Raw genomic sequence first — 17,158 nt, 5'->3', positions numbered from 1 at the left:
GTTCAATTAAACAAGTACGTTTGATAATTAAATCATAATATTATATTGTACCATATTATTATGATGAAACGACTAATAAAACAGTTGTCTGCGTATTGTCATCAGCCGAACAAAGGTACATAATATTACTAAAACGCTTGCACATGGAAACAATTCGCAATATTTAGTGGACTGGAAAACACAGTAATAACGGCTGCTGCAGATTTCTGTCCCCGCGTCGAAACCGCATGTCACATACCATGGTATATTATGTTATATTATTATAATTATTATTACAGTGTTCTAGGTAAAAGCGAAACCATTAGACCTAGTCATAGTTTCAAACCGCCGTCATCGTACAGACAAAAAAAAAACCCATAAAACGAGAAACGTGGCCAAACTGACAAATACCTTCTCGGAGCTCAAATTTATAATATGTTAATACTTATTTTGTTTTAGGTTGGACTTGGATAAAAAAACCCATACGTTGCCTAATGTAAGGATTTCATCAAAAAAAGTTGCATGTATCGTAAACATTCGGATAAAATAGTTAAATATATTTAGGAGTTATTTTTCGAAATACAAGGCCATTGCGTTCCATGACAACCGCTCACGTTTTCAATTTGTACATTTGAAAACCTATTTCACAGCAGTAGATATATGTCAGAACTCATTTAAAATTTAATATAATTATTAAATTACAGAAGTGTATGTAAAATCAAATTATACCAAGTACTAAGGACAGTTTCTTAAATAATTAAATGAAATGGCAAGTAGGGAAGTTTTTGTTCTTAAAAAATAATCAATAATATTTTGTTTTTAATGATTGTTATATCTTATATGTTATCATTTTTTTTAAATATACACAAAATTTTTTTTATTTATATTTTATAACTATTCACATTATCAAATTATCATTTTTTTAATTTAAATTTTAAAAATATGTGCACGTTTTACGATTGCTTCTCTTGCATTTTTTTTTTAATATTTTATGTGCGTAAATATGAGCATAATTATTTACAAATGGTTTGAAATTGGCATCTAAATCCTAGTTCTTGTATTCTAATATTTTTGTTTTCATCAACCGTACTGAAAATGATGCGTTCATGACGATTTCCAATTCGTCTGGTCTACGGGTGCCTCCTACCTATAAGTATAACATTCTGCTTATATCGTATTTTGCATCGACATATACATAGTGTTGTAGCAAATACAAAAATATTATTGACTTTTGAAGTCCCTTAAAGTTTTCTCTCCACGAATATGGTTTTAGTTTTGTGTATCTTTTCGGCAGATCTGATATACATCTTTTCTTTTGTGAACGACGGCACTTCGGAAACTTCAGTTTCGTTGCACTCGTGTTTAATACAGTATATAGCAGTTATATTATATCGACGGAAAAATGTAATAATAATAAACAAATAATAAATGTAAGCACGGCGGCGTGTTAGTTTTGTCCGTATGTTGCGTATGTTTTCAATTCGATATAATCTTTTGCGGAAAATGTAATCGGAATTCAAATCTCCCAACGGAACCCTAGCAGTGATAATATATTATATTTGATATGTTTACGTGTATTGTGGACACGTATTGCTGTACGTGCGTTCTTCTCATTGTTTCGGTACGATATTGTACAGTTGTAAGTCTTGTATTATATTAGAGTGATATTTTCACAAACTATTCATACCGCCAATGGTCCGTTGTTACTAAATTATTTTACGATTACTGTGTAGTGTACGATATTATTATTATTAATGTGATTTACCGTTAATCGGTGACGAGTATCATATATTATCATTTATCATCATTGACGAGGTGTCCGTAACAAATTTAATAGAGTGGCGAGATTAGCAATCAGTTTTGAAGGGTTGATTTTTGAATTGTTTATTAATATTATATTTTAATACATTATTGTACATGCCTAATATGACGTATCTAAATTGCCTTTAAATAAATTTGAATTTAGTATAAATATATAAGGAGGTATTATTTAGCATAGTTCTTTTTAGATAAACAGTAATAATTTTCACCAAAAATATTGATGTTTTTTGAAATTATTGTATATTTACATAATCTGAAGCAGCACAAAACGTCAATTTTGAAAAAAAAAATATTATATTTTACCATTTTTTATTAGGCATTATGATTTTTAATATTTTCCAAATTAATTTTCTTAATCAGAATACTTTTATGATGATTTTTATGTAAAAAAATATTATTTTGAATTATCGGTTGATTAGTAAGTTACGAGACGTATTGTAAGAATTGTATTGAAAAATATTATACCTTCGAACATTGGTTTTGTAATATTTTAAAATAAATAAGCCTTCTAGTATACATCGACCATCATTAGTTTTTGTTTCGGCTGTCTGCTATCAATCATTAATTTTTTCTCGAGAAACATAGCTTTTTGTCAACCTTTCAGTTTTTTTCTCTTTAAATAGCACAATATGACATATAAAAATAATAAAAAAAACCTACAGAACATTATAGTGGGGATGTGAGCAATTCTAACTCAGTATTCAGTAGATGCGGTTAGCAATATATCTATATGGCCATATATCGATCGGAGTTTGGCAAGTCAAAATATAAAACTGAAATATAATAAAACAAACTGACAAAAATTAGGTGTTAGGTGCTGAAAATTATGTAGATCTCTTTTGTTCAACACTTAACTAATAACATATTATACAATGTATACGTATGCACACGACGTCAGTACATCACACGCGTTTTATAGTAATGACTTAATGGCATTCGAAAAACTTTTCTGGTTCAAAGCACTTTCGCCAAACTGAATAAAGTCGCAGTTTACGATGGAACGAATTAATATACTATTTCCTTTGGGTGTTAGCTTGTGCAGTAAAGTTAAAATTCTGTATTTCTGCAAACGAGACAATGAGTTAAATGAAAGCGATGAGCTTGCTTCCGAACGGCATATTATTATAGTACAGTATTTTATCTCAAAGCGCATATAACATACTTAAGCGATTTCATTTTTTCAACGTCAAAATCTCTTTTGAAAAATTGTTCAATTTGTCTGTTTATAGCTTCGCGGGAATGGATAAAATATAATCTATTCGTTTCATCTGAAATAATGTTTATCATGAATTTTATAGCACTTATCATGAAATTAGCTTTCTCCTTTTTTAATACCCAAGTGGGTTAAGTACCCGTATGTACAAATAATGTTTCACATCGGACTGTCTGATTATATTTTTAATGCTGCTATTTAATACAACAGATTGTATTGGAATGTATTGTAATGGATTGTATTTTATTTGTTGATATTATATATATATATGTGTAATTAGTTATAAATACCTCTATAATAATATTATTATGTTTGTAACTTAATGAATATATTAACGCCCTAATTTATTGAACATTTGAACTGGCTTGTACTGAGTGTTTTTGTTTCGTTTTGCTTTTTTTGTTTTTTTTTTTATGTTCTAGTGAAACACAAATATCCTATTATAATAATTTGTTACAATGGTAAATATTAAAACACAATTTTATAAATGTAACACGTTTTCTTTAATAATGTAATTAAATGAATGGCTGTTGATCGCGTATATAATATATTATCATAACAACAATTTTCATCCTAGCTATACCTTAACGGTAAACAAATTAAACGAGTAGGTAGCTTGTACTCTCAAGTCATTATGTATCATTATTTTAAGTATGTTTTAATGTTTAGTCCCCTTGACACACGTTATTTTTCGTTATCATAATAACATCAGCATAATAATTTCGTAGTATACCAACGACGGTTGGAACAAAAAGGTAAACAATATAATTGAAGAAAATAATTATTGTGCTTCTAATTCCTATGGTAGTAAAAGTAATTTAAAATAAGGTCGTGTACAGACCAATTATTTACCTCCAAAATGTAACCCAGTTTGAACTAGAGTTTTTCACTCTTGTTTTCATAGTATTTTATGTCCTGTATTCTAACGTTTTCCTTCAATATAATATTCGAAAACTATGGAGGATTTTTCGGAGTTCTTAAATGCAATAAAGACCAGAAAGACAGTTAGTATCGACATATTATGAAAACTATTCACAGGTTCTTATATGATCAAAATGATCATGGTAATAATTTCCAATAAAAATGGTAAGTACGTTTGAAAATTAATAAGTGTAAAAATGAATAAAAAATTATTATGGCTTTCATCGGGAAAATGTTTAAAATATTTATCTAATGCAATTAATACTATTAAAATAGTGTTATGTATATACACTATACATACATAATAATTTAGGCAGACTATGAACATAATAATTGTTAGGACATTTGTATACAGAGTACCTGTACAGACTAACATATAATTAATTTTCACTTAGTTATTTTATAAAGGAAACAGGTAGGTTAGGTAAGTACCTACTAATAATAGTTATAGTATGGCAATCAGAATGAAAGATTTCGCATCTATATCGTAAAACTTTTTGAAATATTATTGATCTTAAACTCATATATTTAACATTTTTTATAGCAATATAATAATAATTAAAATTATAATTTCTAAATATTTATTTTAGAAATTTAAAACCTACAGGCTACAATACTATTGGCCATTCTAATTTTACTGATCCACCATGACGAGGGTTCTACCCAGACATATTACCTACTGGAATCGCTTGAGTAAGAGTAGGTATGTAGGTACTATACATTTACTGACCTAGGCTTTGTAGAAAACGGGACAACAGAAAAATAATAATTATTGATTACATTTAGGAGGCATTGTATGCATGCGATCCCGCAACAGCTGCTACGAGGATGAAAATCCAAAAAGTCAGTGATGAAAAACAAATATTTTCACAACCAGCCGTCGACGTTTGGACGATGAGTTTTAAAAAGTATGTATAATTAATGATTTACGCGTATTTTTTTCACACAATCATTTTTAAAATGTCATAATTATTCCTGGATTCCATAAAAAAACGTAAAAATTAGTGGTGTCCGGTATGAGAGGAAAAGTTTCATAACAATATCACTATAAAATTCCCAGCCAAAATACACTGTGTTTATATTATACAAATGTACTAAACACTGAAATTCCAAAAAATTATCATTATATAGAAATATTATGTTCACACACTAAACAACAATCCTGCAGTGAGATAAATCACAAGCAATAAGCCATGTCATTTGTAATTTTTCTTAGTACCGATGTAAACATTTTCTATTAGGTCATATAGTACATAAGACGCACCGCTCTCAATCCTCTTAAATTATAATGTATTATGTTAGAACGATAAATTATTTACGGTTGAAATTTAAAAAAGTGTGCTTTAGCTTCAAAATTTAAGTATTTTGATCGGCATTGGTCTTGGATTTTGTTTACACAACTAAAATGAATAAATGAAATATTTTTTTTTGCATTGATTAGAATTTAAATAATATATACAATCTGTAATGGTGTTACAATAATAATATGTGTATAACATATACAATGACATAAAGACATGAAGAGAAAAATCACCCAGCAGTAATACTCAGAAAATGAAATATAAAATTATTATAAAGTATATTGATAATAAATTTCAATTTTAGTAAATTATCTGATCAGGTGTGCGGCAATATTTAACATTTCGCATTAGACTAAGTATAATTTGTACTTACAAACTAGTTTAGTCTCAATAAACTGTGCAATAAACTAGATAACAATATAGTAATAATGGATCATACTGAGATAATTTGGCTCAAATTATAGTATTATAATATTATGTTAAATATTGTGACAAATATTTTATTATTTTCAGATGTTGATCCTCGTGATAAATATAATAGGAGTTCAATTAAATGAAAATTATAGTAGCCAAATTATTAAAACACCAGCTACGCTTCATAAGAATCATTCGACTTTATAAGATCAAACCGATTTTCAATAATAAAGCAAATCATTATTTTAGTTATATTATACCAGGTTAGGTTTTCTATTTAAGTGTATACACTTATCATTTAGAGATGTTTCATTTTTTTTAAATATTTTTTTGACATACGTAGTTCGATGCAATTTCAAGATAACGTTTCTGAAAAAAATGTATTTTTTATCATTTTATTTTTTTAAGTTTTTTATTTTTCAAATAACACCGTATATTCTTGGTTTCATATTCCAAAGCTGAATATTAGTCGGAGTATTTAATTTTATAAAAATCAAATATCAGACACGTAGTTCATTTAAGTAGTTTTTTCAGAAATGTGATTTTGAAAAGACATCAAGTTACATAAAAAATATATTCGACTTGTTTTGATGGCAAAATTTGAAATTTAAAATGGTTAAAATGGCATTTTAGGGCTATTTAATATGATGTGACGTATAGGCTATAGTAGAGTTTATAGAACACCATATACTTAAGACTTAAAGTTATAATATGATTCACACGTGTAAATATCATAATATAATATATACTAGATTATAGTAATTTCTAATTTATATGTATATAATATATATAGTTATTTATATAAATATCATTCAGAATCATATTTTTAAACCAATAGATAACCCTGGACCTCCACACGAACTTCTCTCGGTGAGTCCTGGTAATTTTTTTGGTATAAAAATTATGTCGTATAAAATAAATAAATACAGGTTGGTGACTTACCGGAGGTGATGGACGCGAACAACACGCAGAAGAAGCCGATTTCGAAGACCACAACCGTGCCCGACTTGTTGGTCTGAGTCATATTAATGTTATTTTAATATAGGTAGGTACTATAATATGTTATGTTGTACTTTTCGTCGAGAATTCACTGCCGTCGAGTTCGGATCGGAATTGTTTAGTTCTTTTGGAGGAAAAACGTACCACTCTTCTCCGGCGACTAGCACTGGCACACATATATTTTATGTACAGGTATAATATTAATTACGCCGACGACGGTATTATTATTACGATATATCGTTGACGACAAATAACGATTATATCATAATACCTAAGTTACCGCCAGAGCAGTGAGCGTAGTATTGAATACGCGAGTGACAGCTGCGGCGGATGAACAGTATATAACAGCGTGTCATTGCGAACGTAAAACGTGCACGTGGTGGAGGGGATGGAAACTAGTATTTAGATAAATCATTGAATCGCCATTATAATGTAGTCCACTGCAGACATTAATTATTGTAATTTACAGAAGCTACCGATATGATGTGACACCTGCAGTAATATACACCCCCCCCCCCCATCATCTCGGGAGAGCACCTAATATTAATTATCATGCAGTCGCATAATTTATTGGTGTATAATATACTTGGTGGACCCGTCTGGGTCGTATTTAATAACCAAGTACACTAGACATCTAATGTTGTGAGTAGGTAAACAGCAGAGCGGGGTCACAAGTTCCCGATTTTTTCCCCTTTAAATACACTAAATGCTTAGTTCACACAAACTTTTTGAATCCAATTATTAGCTGACGATGGCAATTTTTGTTAACGGGGAGGGGTAACAGGGGAGAAGTAAAAACTTTACCTACGGCATTAATACACTAAATACGCACCTGTCTATAGTTATTTGCGCTGCAGTAGATGGAGGAGGAATAGTGGTAATATGTATAATATTATAATCTATCTGTAATTGAGTTTGTAATATTTGCTTATATAGGAACTTTAAAATTTATATCTTTAAATTTCGGCATCGACTCTTAAGATTTTCGATTTCAAAACATATCATGCAAAATCAATAGAGTAAAATTAAATGAGAAGTGTACATTTTTTTCTTAACGTATGAAAAACGTTCTTCTACAATATTATATCTTGTTTTATTACTTTTAGGATTAAACTTTAAGCTCCAACGCTCTGTTGTAGTCTCCTCCTCAAGCAGGTAGGTAATATACTATAAATATCATAACTCCCTATATTTATTTAAAAATGAAAAATATTTTTTATTATTAGCTTTAAAAATCTATTAAAATTCTAAAATTAAACAAATTGCATAATATATATCAATTTAACAAAAAAATAAATTTAAAACAGTTTAATTAGGTGGTCTATCGGTCTGAAGCTGCTGGTAGAGTTTTGAAAATATTGTAGTAGGCACATCGTATTTGATGATATTTTTTATTTCAAAATGAAAAATTAGTCAAATGAATTAGGTAATCAAAACTGAAGATAATTTTTAAAAAAACTTAAATTATTTAATTTAGATTAGGAATATTTCATTTTAGATGAATTTCTTTGTTTATCTAGATGATGATATACGAATTAAGCAGTGTTGGGCACAGATAACTTAACATTTATCTAAATAAAATAGTAGATATTAAATAAAAATATAGATAAAAGAAAATATAACCTCCTTTTTATCTGGATAAAAAAACAGATTCAAACGTTGGACAACCGTGATCTCTCAAATTTTCCACTGCACAGACGATGTAAATCGATGCCTTATATGGGCAATCCAGACGAATTACGCAGACGGTGCTCTTGAGATAGGGTTGCCGTCACATCCATGGAAAACGTTGGCCGAATATTACAACATTCAGAAATGACACCTGCCATCGCAGGAGTAAGCAAAATCGAGTTTCTATCATCCGTCTAATCACCTTGGTACTAATTCTGCCGTTCAAAGACGACACACTCCAAAAAGTGGTCTGTCTGCAACATGGGAGCACAGCTTAGTGACGTTAAGTCTAAAAACTTATCGACCAAACAGCCAAACCTCGAAATAGAAAGTTTCCAGGACATGGTGAGCCGGGCTGAACTCGAAGATGCGGTAATAGACAAGACGGTAACCCCAGTCATTCCTATACGCAGCTAACTGTGGAGCCAGCCGAAAAGGTTCATCAGGCGAACATTTTGTTGCGGTGATATTGACATAGTGTGTAATTGAAAGTTCACCGATTTTAAAACACTCCCCTGCCTCTGTACCCGTTCGCTCTACACATTGTTATCCTGCTGGACGCGTGTTGTGTCCGTCGGACAATCCATTCCATGTCATTTTACGTCCTCCAATATGAGCGTTCGTCCAGAGATCTTTCCACTCTTGAGTGACCGGATGAATGCATGTTGTGTTCCACCTGTTAGGACAGGTTTTCAGAACGTACTGCTTCGTGTACCATGCTGACTTTGGATGTCCACGCTTAGCCGAGCATACCTGGCAATTACCTGCCATCAATAGGTAGAATCGAAGGGGGAGTTGGACATTAATGTTGAGCTGTTCTACACCCCGAGCTAAAGGGGATGTTTTTGAGGACGAGTATAAGTAAACAAATTACACTTGTAAACAATAAGGCTATACTGTCATAATCCTGTGTAAAAATACACGAATAAATGTTTTTGTTTTGTTATTTAATAGGTTTTTATTTGATAGGTATTATATTACTATTATTTAAAAACACGCATCAACGCGCTGTAGTGAAATTCATTTATGCGGTTTGTGTAAATTATTGTGTCTATATTGTATCAGGTATACTTTTGCTTTTTGTAACAGGTGTAAAAGTTTCAGAACTTCTGAATCAGAAGACAACTCGTGTGGAATTCTCAAACTTTTTGACCAAGATATGTTATCAACAAAATATTGAGATACATCGAAAAAACAAAAACACTACGATATCATACGAACAACGATATACCTATGTATTTTTTGTTTCTTAAAAACAGGTTTTTGAAGTTTTGGATTTTTATGGCCAGAATTTCCAAATTGAGTATGTGGAAACGCACATTTTGGAAAAAATAATTTACAAAAATCGCTAAAAAAAACTAAACTGCATTAATTATTTCCATATTTTCATCTATTAGTTAAAAGTAGATTTTATCTAGACAAATTCAATACTGTCATCAAACACCACGCTCTGGGAGCTTCGGAAACTCAATACCATAATATTGTACACGTTCTTGCAAAACGTTGCAGTTACGACTTGCAGCAAATATCTACGCATGTATTCTAAGGATAAACTTTCTAGAAACTTAAATTAATTATTGTTTGCGTGTTTCGGCTAAAAGGGAATATCATATGAATAATACCTATATGATATATATGGCAGAACCGGTACCAATAGACACTCTTAGATTTGATTTTTTTTTAAATACTTCGATATAATTATAGGTATCTATAACTCCTTGAAGACCAGAGCTGATATTTGAACTTAGAAATCGGAATGTCTTACGAGAGTGGAGACAATACATGTGGTTACAGTTATAATATTTTGTCTGTCGTTACAATAATATATAATATACACTATTAATTATTATACACTGACACACTGTATATACACTTTGTTGTTTATTGTTATTAACTATTCGACGCTCGTCTACACGTGGTACCTACCTACAAACCTATATTTTTATTCGGCATGCACTATTGACACACAAAATGGGTGCCAACCTTCATAATAATATTATATTATGATACCTAAATATTATCGTAATGTGTGTGGTATGTACAGTTACCCGTTATGCATATATTATACATGTGCTGTGGACGACCAGGAATTTAAAGCGCCGCGACGACGACTGAGGCTAAAATGTAATAATAAAACTATAAAAATGTACTACTACTTACCAAATATATGTATAATATTATAAATTTATAACAGGGCGATTGTGACATTTTAACCTGCACCAGATCGTTAAATTTACACGATTTTGAAAAGAATAAAATTTAGGTACTTTAAAGCACGCACAATATTATCTTTTACAAAACAATCTATTCGTCAACAATGTTTGTAATGGCTTTAGTTTTGTTCATTCACAAAACGTTGTTTTAGGTTTCTAAGCGACTAAGCATAAGTTTAGAACACCTTATATCTCCGGTGTGGCTGTCCGTCGGTTAGTTAATAGTATTTAGTTATTTAGTTACGATTGTTGATATAATATATTATTTTTGAATTGAACCTGGCATTACTGTTTATTGAGTTGCATTTAAAAAGTTTAGAAACCGGAAATTAGCAAGGTCGCAGAGTGAGTTTTTCTAACTTACTTATTTTATACAAACATTTTGATGTAAAAACGTAAAATAATAGGACAGTTGATTGTTATTGTCGTAGACCATAGTGCTGGTGCATCAAAAATGGCATAGATATCCCTAACTGCCTGCATCTAAGCTTTAAAATATGATTAGATAGCCACAACGAGCACTACTGTTGTTTCAACATAAGATGTTTACATATAATATTATACATAGGTACTACATATGTTAATCAAACGGTTCTTTTTTGATTAAATATAAATAATTGCGGTTTGCTATTTAAAAAAAAATCCTTGCCACAGTAATGACAGAAAACTGAGGCGTAACAATTTAGTTAAACCTCAGTCGACCTGTATGACAAATGAATATACCTACTAAGATTTGCAGTGAATCGATCTGGTTTGAATTGAGAGCGACTGGAATCGATCAAATCATATATATAATATACAAAAATCAAATAAATATCTGTACTTATATTAAATGGCACTAGTATAATATTATAATACATTGTATAATGTCCGGTTAAAATTATTGTGTGCGTTAAAAACAATCGAAAAAAAATATTACATGTTATTACATCAACATTATAATATTATATTATTGTGTATATTTTGTATAATATAGATAGTTAGCGATATAATGACAAACAGTGCGCCACGCGTACGTATGTAGTATTATATTATAGTACAATATATATAACAATGTTAAGTATAACATTATTGATCGTCACTTTTATCATCGCGATCTATTTATCATTACCGTATTATAATATTATTATGCAATATAATACAATATTACATCGTCGCACGTGGTATCCATCATTGTCGTGAAATATTGTTGAAGTACGCAGGTGATAATAAAATATAATATTATTGTTGTCGTTATTGTTCGATTTGCTTGGGCACGGTGGTGGTGATGACTGGCCCGGAAGACGACCAGCTCTCTTCAAATGATTCCTCGGACGAGAACTGTTGCGACGAGGACATTACCGTCTTCTTTTTCACGCCACCGTTGGCCAGCTTCTCCACCGACTCCGACACAGACTTGGTCGACTCCTCCGACTGCACGCTCTTGGCCTTCTGTTCCAGATGCGAGTTAGCCGTGTCTTTAGTGACCTACGATGTGCATAAACGAAAATAAACGATTTTGAAACAAAAAAATATCAATATTTTTGAAAACTCCATAATTATTACAATTAACAGTATTTTTTGATTATATTTACTCGACATACATCAAGTTTCAACTGTTGTAATATCAAATATTTTTTTCTAATTTAAGTAAATATTTCAAAAGTGAATCATTCGGTTCCGTCGACCATTAAAACTAGTTATAATATGTTAAAGGGAAAGAAATATTTTATAAAGAGAGAGAGGGATATTTTTCGAAAACTTATAAAGTTATTATAAGTATGCGTTTATGTTTTATGTATGTATACCTATACCTACTGCAGGCATATAATAATATAATATCCAAGGTACACTATCATCGCCCATTATATTTTCGATTGATTTTTCAACTTAAATATTAATACGGTATGTCAATCATACAATATGACACAGAGCCACCAGCAAATTTCATGAAGTAAATATAAAACAACATAAAACTCGAAAAATATTTATGTCTTTGAAACACACAAAACTATGATGTAGCGAGAGATTCGTGACTAAATAGATCCATTTAGTCATGTGGAAATTCACATATCACCAGTTTAAAATAACGAAGCAAAATATTATTTATTAAAGTTTTCAAAATATTATCATAGATAATGGCCCCGAAATATCTAAACATATTATCGTAGACTATTATTTTTATAGATCATTAAGTAAACAAAAATATTAAATATTTAATGATATTAATTTTGAAATTACCCACTCCATAGAATTTTTGTCTCATCAACATTTTCAAATGTATCTTATGTAATTTACTTAAACAATTTATAATGGACGATTCTCATTCAAAAAAAAATATTTGTACAATCCTTATAAAGCATTAGAAATTTGATGTTGCGTTGTATGATATTGCCTTAACCTTAAGTGAGTACATTTACAAATTCCAAAACTCAGAGTTTACATAAATCGATTCTTTTTCGTTACATTATATGGCGTCGTCTTTGGTGAAAACATACATAACATAAATAAATCGATTATTACGGGATACAATGATGAGTATGCATGATGAATCGCTCAATACATAATATTGTAGTCGTGGTATATAGGTAATATGGTTATGATAGTTTTATGGGTTATAATTTTTTATAAGCTAACGTGCGTAGTGTTATTTGTTTGAACTTAATATCCGGTCAGTTGACATAAACTGAAACTTAATGAGTTACAAAAGCAAGTTTAAGTTATACTTCCAATTCCTATAAATTGTATTCATTTTTGGCGAATTAAACAAAAAATGCATTTTTTGTAGTACGTATTGCTGTACAAGTAGTATTAATTTATTATTCACAGCACTTTTGACATGAGACTTTTCAGATGAAGTTTTACAATCGATGTATTTATTTGACTTACTATTGCGGTATCCATAAAAATGTTACGGATATTATGTACAAAATATATAAATATATGTCCACTGCTGTAGCATTGTAGGTAATTTAAGTACTTATATATATTATATCAATATTTTTTTTTTTTTTTTGGGGGGGGGGGAGTCTTAGAGGTTGTTTTGTATTGAATATATTTTTTTTGTAAACTTAATTGTATGACTGCCACAAAAAATGTCTCTCCCGGACAGATAAAACGTCGAAGTTACACCACATGCAATGCTTATCGGACATGTATTTTATGGTTCGGGAAACACGAGATTATAATAATATATTACCCGCATCATGGTATAATATTATATTGTGCATTTGCGCATCTATTATAAACTATTGGCAATACAATTAAATACATTAAAATATATAGAACATACAGGTATCTAGTATACATACAGTGCGCAAATAGAAAACAACAATAATGTACCTACAGAATACTTCACTACATGCCCAATTCCATATTCTACTTTAATTTTCGAAATTATTAAGTTTATTTAATGATCATAATATATTCAAATAATTATGAGTACCATATTTCATAACTTGTTATGGTATTGTTTTGTATAGGTACCAACTTCTTTTTCTTCGAATGAAAAATATCAGCCCATTTTTGCTGTTTTCAGTTTATGTTTTTAAAACTTTAATGCATCTAAATTCGATTTTGGCCGAGATGTTTTAAGGTTATTGAACTTTTTCTGTTGACGTTTGTTATTATTATAGGTCTATGATAAAAAGTTTGGAAGATAATATGATAGGGGCTGTATGCTGGTTTGAAAATGATTGTAATTAATGCTAAGCTATGAATATTTTACAATTAGTAAACTTTTTCTATGCAAAATAAATACTAAACCCAATTTCCCAATTTGTTTTATATAAGTGTTATTATCCCTAGTTTAATGTATACACATTTCAATAGGTAACTTAAAAACTACTAGTTCAAATTTTAATTTAATACATCGAAATTTTCAAAAAAAGTCTTCTGCACAACAATTGGCTATAAAAAAAAGTTTGATACTTATAAAAATAGAGGAAAACTAGGGTGAACGTGCTTGAGGTGAATTATCCTGTATTTTTTCGTTTGATCTACTTTAAAGCCATTAAATGTAGGGATGCATACAGGGTTATTTATACCACTGATGACATCCACAGTGGCGATCAGATTAAACGAATGCTTATTTTCCCACGATATTTAACACTATACATTTATATACCTAGGTATATAAGTACGATTACATACAGGGGATTTGGGTTTAGTGATATCCACGATGACGTTTTATTCGACACTTCTGTACCACAGACCACAGTTCCAGGATAAACCGAAAATGCCACCCTGGAGCAAAGCTGGCGGTGGATGATAGAATCGTCCCTTTATAGTATTATTTCGCGGGCGGAAGGGTTTTCCTTTTTAATGCATTCGAAAAGGGTATAAAGTGCCACCATAGGTGATTTTCCATTTTTTTCCATTGCACTCCCAACCCCAATATACCTCCTCGGAGCACATCAAAACGCTGGAATTCTATTTATATCTATAAGTACATGACATTGTATCTATCGGTATTTTATTATTTTTCCACCTGAAAGCACTCGAAAAATAGCCTATTATGTCTGGCCCATGTATTATTATTATTATTAACGTCATGCACTCATGCATTATTTCAAATCCCTTTTTAAGGTTTTCAATTGATCTCAACACACTATTAACGAACACGTGGTGACCGTTCGACGATTTTCCAACAGGAGCGATTCGAGGTCGAAGGTCATGTGGTCGTCTGTCACTTTGGGTAGGGTCACCGACCAGAAGAGCTGCGGATTTAAGTATCAATCTAGGACATATTGTATTGAATAAATATAAATAATTATTAATAATCAAATAAGACTTACGATACAATAATGGATGGAGAAAAAAAGATAATTTAATGTCGATGAAGCCAAACGAGGGTATAACTTGGACAAAAATGAAATAAGAAACAGAGATATATATTAATAATAATGCAGTTCCAAATTCCAATGCAATGGTACAAAACAAATAAATCCATTCACACCCCACATTCACGTGTGACCCATATCATACATCGGGAATGGTGCCAGTGATGTTTATGGTGGTGGTGGTGGTGGTGGCGATGGTGATGGCAGTATAATATATAAGTCGGTTTTTTGTATATCTATTATCGGTTTATTTGTACTTATTAGATTTTAAAGTAGGTTGATCAAAAGTCACGCATCACTTGAACAATATCGCAACAATATTAAAATTGACACTAAAACCATGATGTGACCATAATAAATTATTATAAGTAGGAGTGGACCTAGGTGTTCTGCACCTCGATGTACGAAACTAGGGTAACATATATTTTATTTTTTCGATTGAACATCGATAATTATTGCCACCGGTTCTAACGATTAATGTCCATCCTCTCGGGGCAGTTCGATTTCAAATTTAAATAATGGTAATGAATTGATGGCATGAACCACGAGTGCATAAGACAATTTATTATTTCAAGACTCATTTGAACAACATTTGTGAATTCCTTTTGTGTTTTTCGTTTTGTAATAAAATATCCAGAGACTATATTTTTAAGGAACGATTACAGGCAACGTGTTTACTCTGGTGTACATTATGTGTACTGGTGTCTCGTAAAACTTAGGAGCGGGACGATAAGTTAACGTACACAAAACAAATCAAAATAATATGCATTTTCGTCGTAAATAAACTTTTGGATGTTATTATAATAATAAAAATTGAGTTCGCCCGGTTATCTGAAATTATCAGCTGTAATTTATTCGCGCGAACGGGCCAAAATAACAAAAGCAATCGAAAATTGTATTTTTAAATAACGATAAACAAAAAAAGAAAAGAAGATAATATTATGTTTTATTACACAACGCGTTGTATTATTTTCATAATATTATATTATAGGAACCCATTATCATATATTATTTAAAGTGAATATAATATTATCTCTATAGATTTATTTAATAAGAGTCGCTAGTCTTTTGAGTTTCTTGTGTTCTCGAATATTTGTCATTAGAATTTGTGAAAAGGAAAACTAAGTGCACCTTTAAACTATTGTTATAAAAAAAATGTTTTCATCAAGTACATTTTTTTATTTTGGAACCAATACAATACTTTTTTCTTATGTCATTATTGTGTCCACTATTCTTATGTCCACTATAATTGATGGCAGTAATAATAATAATATCATCATCAAAAATATATAAAATATTCATAGAAATACTAGAAACAAGTATCGGAAGCCCTTTAAATATTAAAAATTAACATTTTTGAAAATTTTTTTACGAATATTCAGCACCGCAGCATGCGTGTACTTAGAGTACAGTATTAACGTTTTGGTCAATACTGAAATTACCTAGATGAAAAACTTCAGCTTTAATGTTGGTTATTCATTTTGGTTTGGGTACCTACAGTCCCGAGCTCAAAATAATATTTTAAGTAATGTAACGGTTAACATTTTTTTGCATTAAAATTGCCTATACAGCACCCCTTTAAAAGCGGGTGGCGGTCATCACCGCTACAGCACTAAATAATAATGTAATATTAAGAATAATTGTATGGCGCACCTTACTATCTATAATAATTTACCTCTTTGGTACGTTCAGCCACTGAAGACGTCTCCTCAGTCGCCGTCACTGTTTGTTTTCCGGTATTGGGTTTCTTTTCGACCGTTTGAACTTCCATTATGATGATTAAGTATTATTACTATTATTATTATT

The 17,158-nt window shown here is 30.5% G+C and overlaps 2 protein-coding genes across 2 annotated transcripts in view; both read right to left on the bottom strand.

Annotated features, from left to right (window-relative positions):
- The window catches only part of LOC111028289 (phospholipase A1-like), a 29,122-nt gene extending 22,122 nt beyond the window's left edge, over positions 1–7,000 (bottom strand). The window contains exon 1 of the mRNA XM_022306877.1: positions 6,592–7,000. Coding sequence (XP_022162569.1) covers positions 6,592–6,673 — 82 coding nt within the window. The 5' untranslated portion in view covers positions 6,674–7,000. The remainder of the gene's footprint in view (positions 1–6,591) is intronic.
- A 4,337-nt stretch (positions 7,001–11,337) lies between these two features.
- Positions 11,338–17,146, bottom strand: LOC111028285. The gene is made up of 2 exons (XM_022306868.1): positions 17,028–17,146; positions 11,338–11,999 (listed from the first exon to the last, which is right to left on the bottom strand). The coding sequence occupies exons 1-2, from the start codon at positions 17,121–17,123 to the stop codon at positions 11,766–11,768; spliced, it is 330 nt and encodes a 109-aa protein (XP_022162560.1). The 5' UTR covers positions 17,124–17,146; the 3' UTR covers positions 11,338–11,765.
- Positions 17,147–17,158: the final 12 nt, after the last annotated feature.

Source organism: Myzus persicae, unplaced genomic scaffold (genome assembly GCF_001856785.1).
Source record: "Myzus persicae strain clone G006 unplaced genomic scaffold, MPER_G0061.0, whole genome shotgun sequence".
NCBI lineage: Eukaryota > Metazoa > Arthropoda > Insecta > Hemiptera > Aphididae > Myzus > Myzus persicae.
This window is presented reverse-complemented; position numbering and strand designations above follow the sequence as displayed.

Coding starts and splice junctions, on each gene's coding strand:
- LOC111028285 (XM_022306868.1), bottom strand. CDS start 17,123: ATGGAAGTTCAAACGGTCGAAAAGAAACCCAATACCGGAAAACAAACA. Junction 12,000..17,027: donor TGGCTGAACGTACCAAAGAG/GTAAATTATTAT, acceptor TGCACATCGTAG/GTCACTAAAGACACGGCTAA.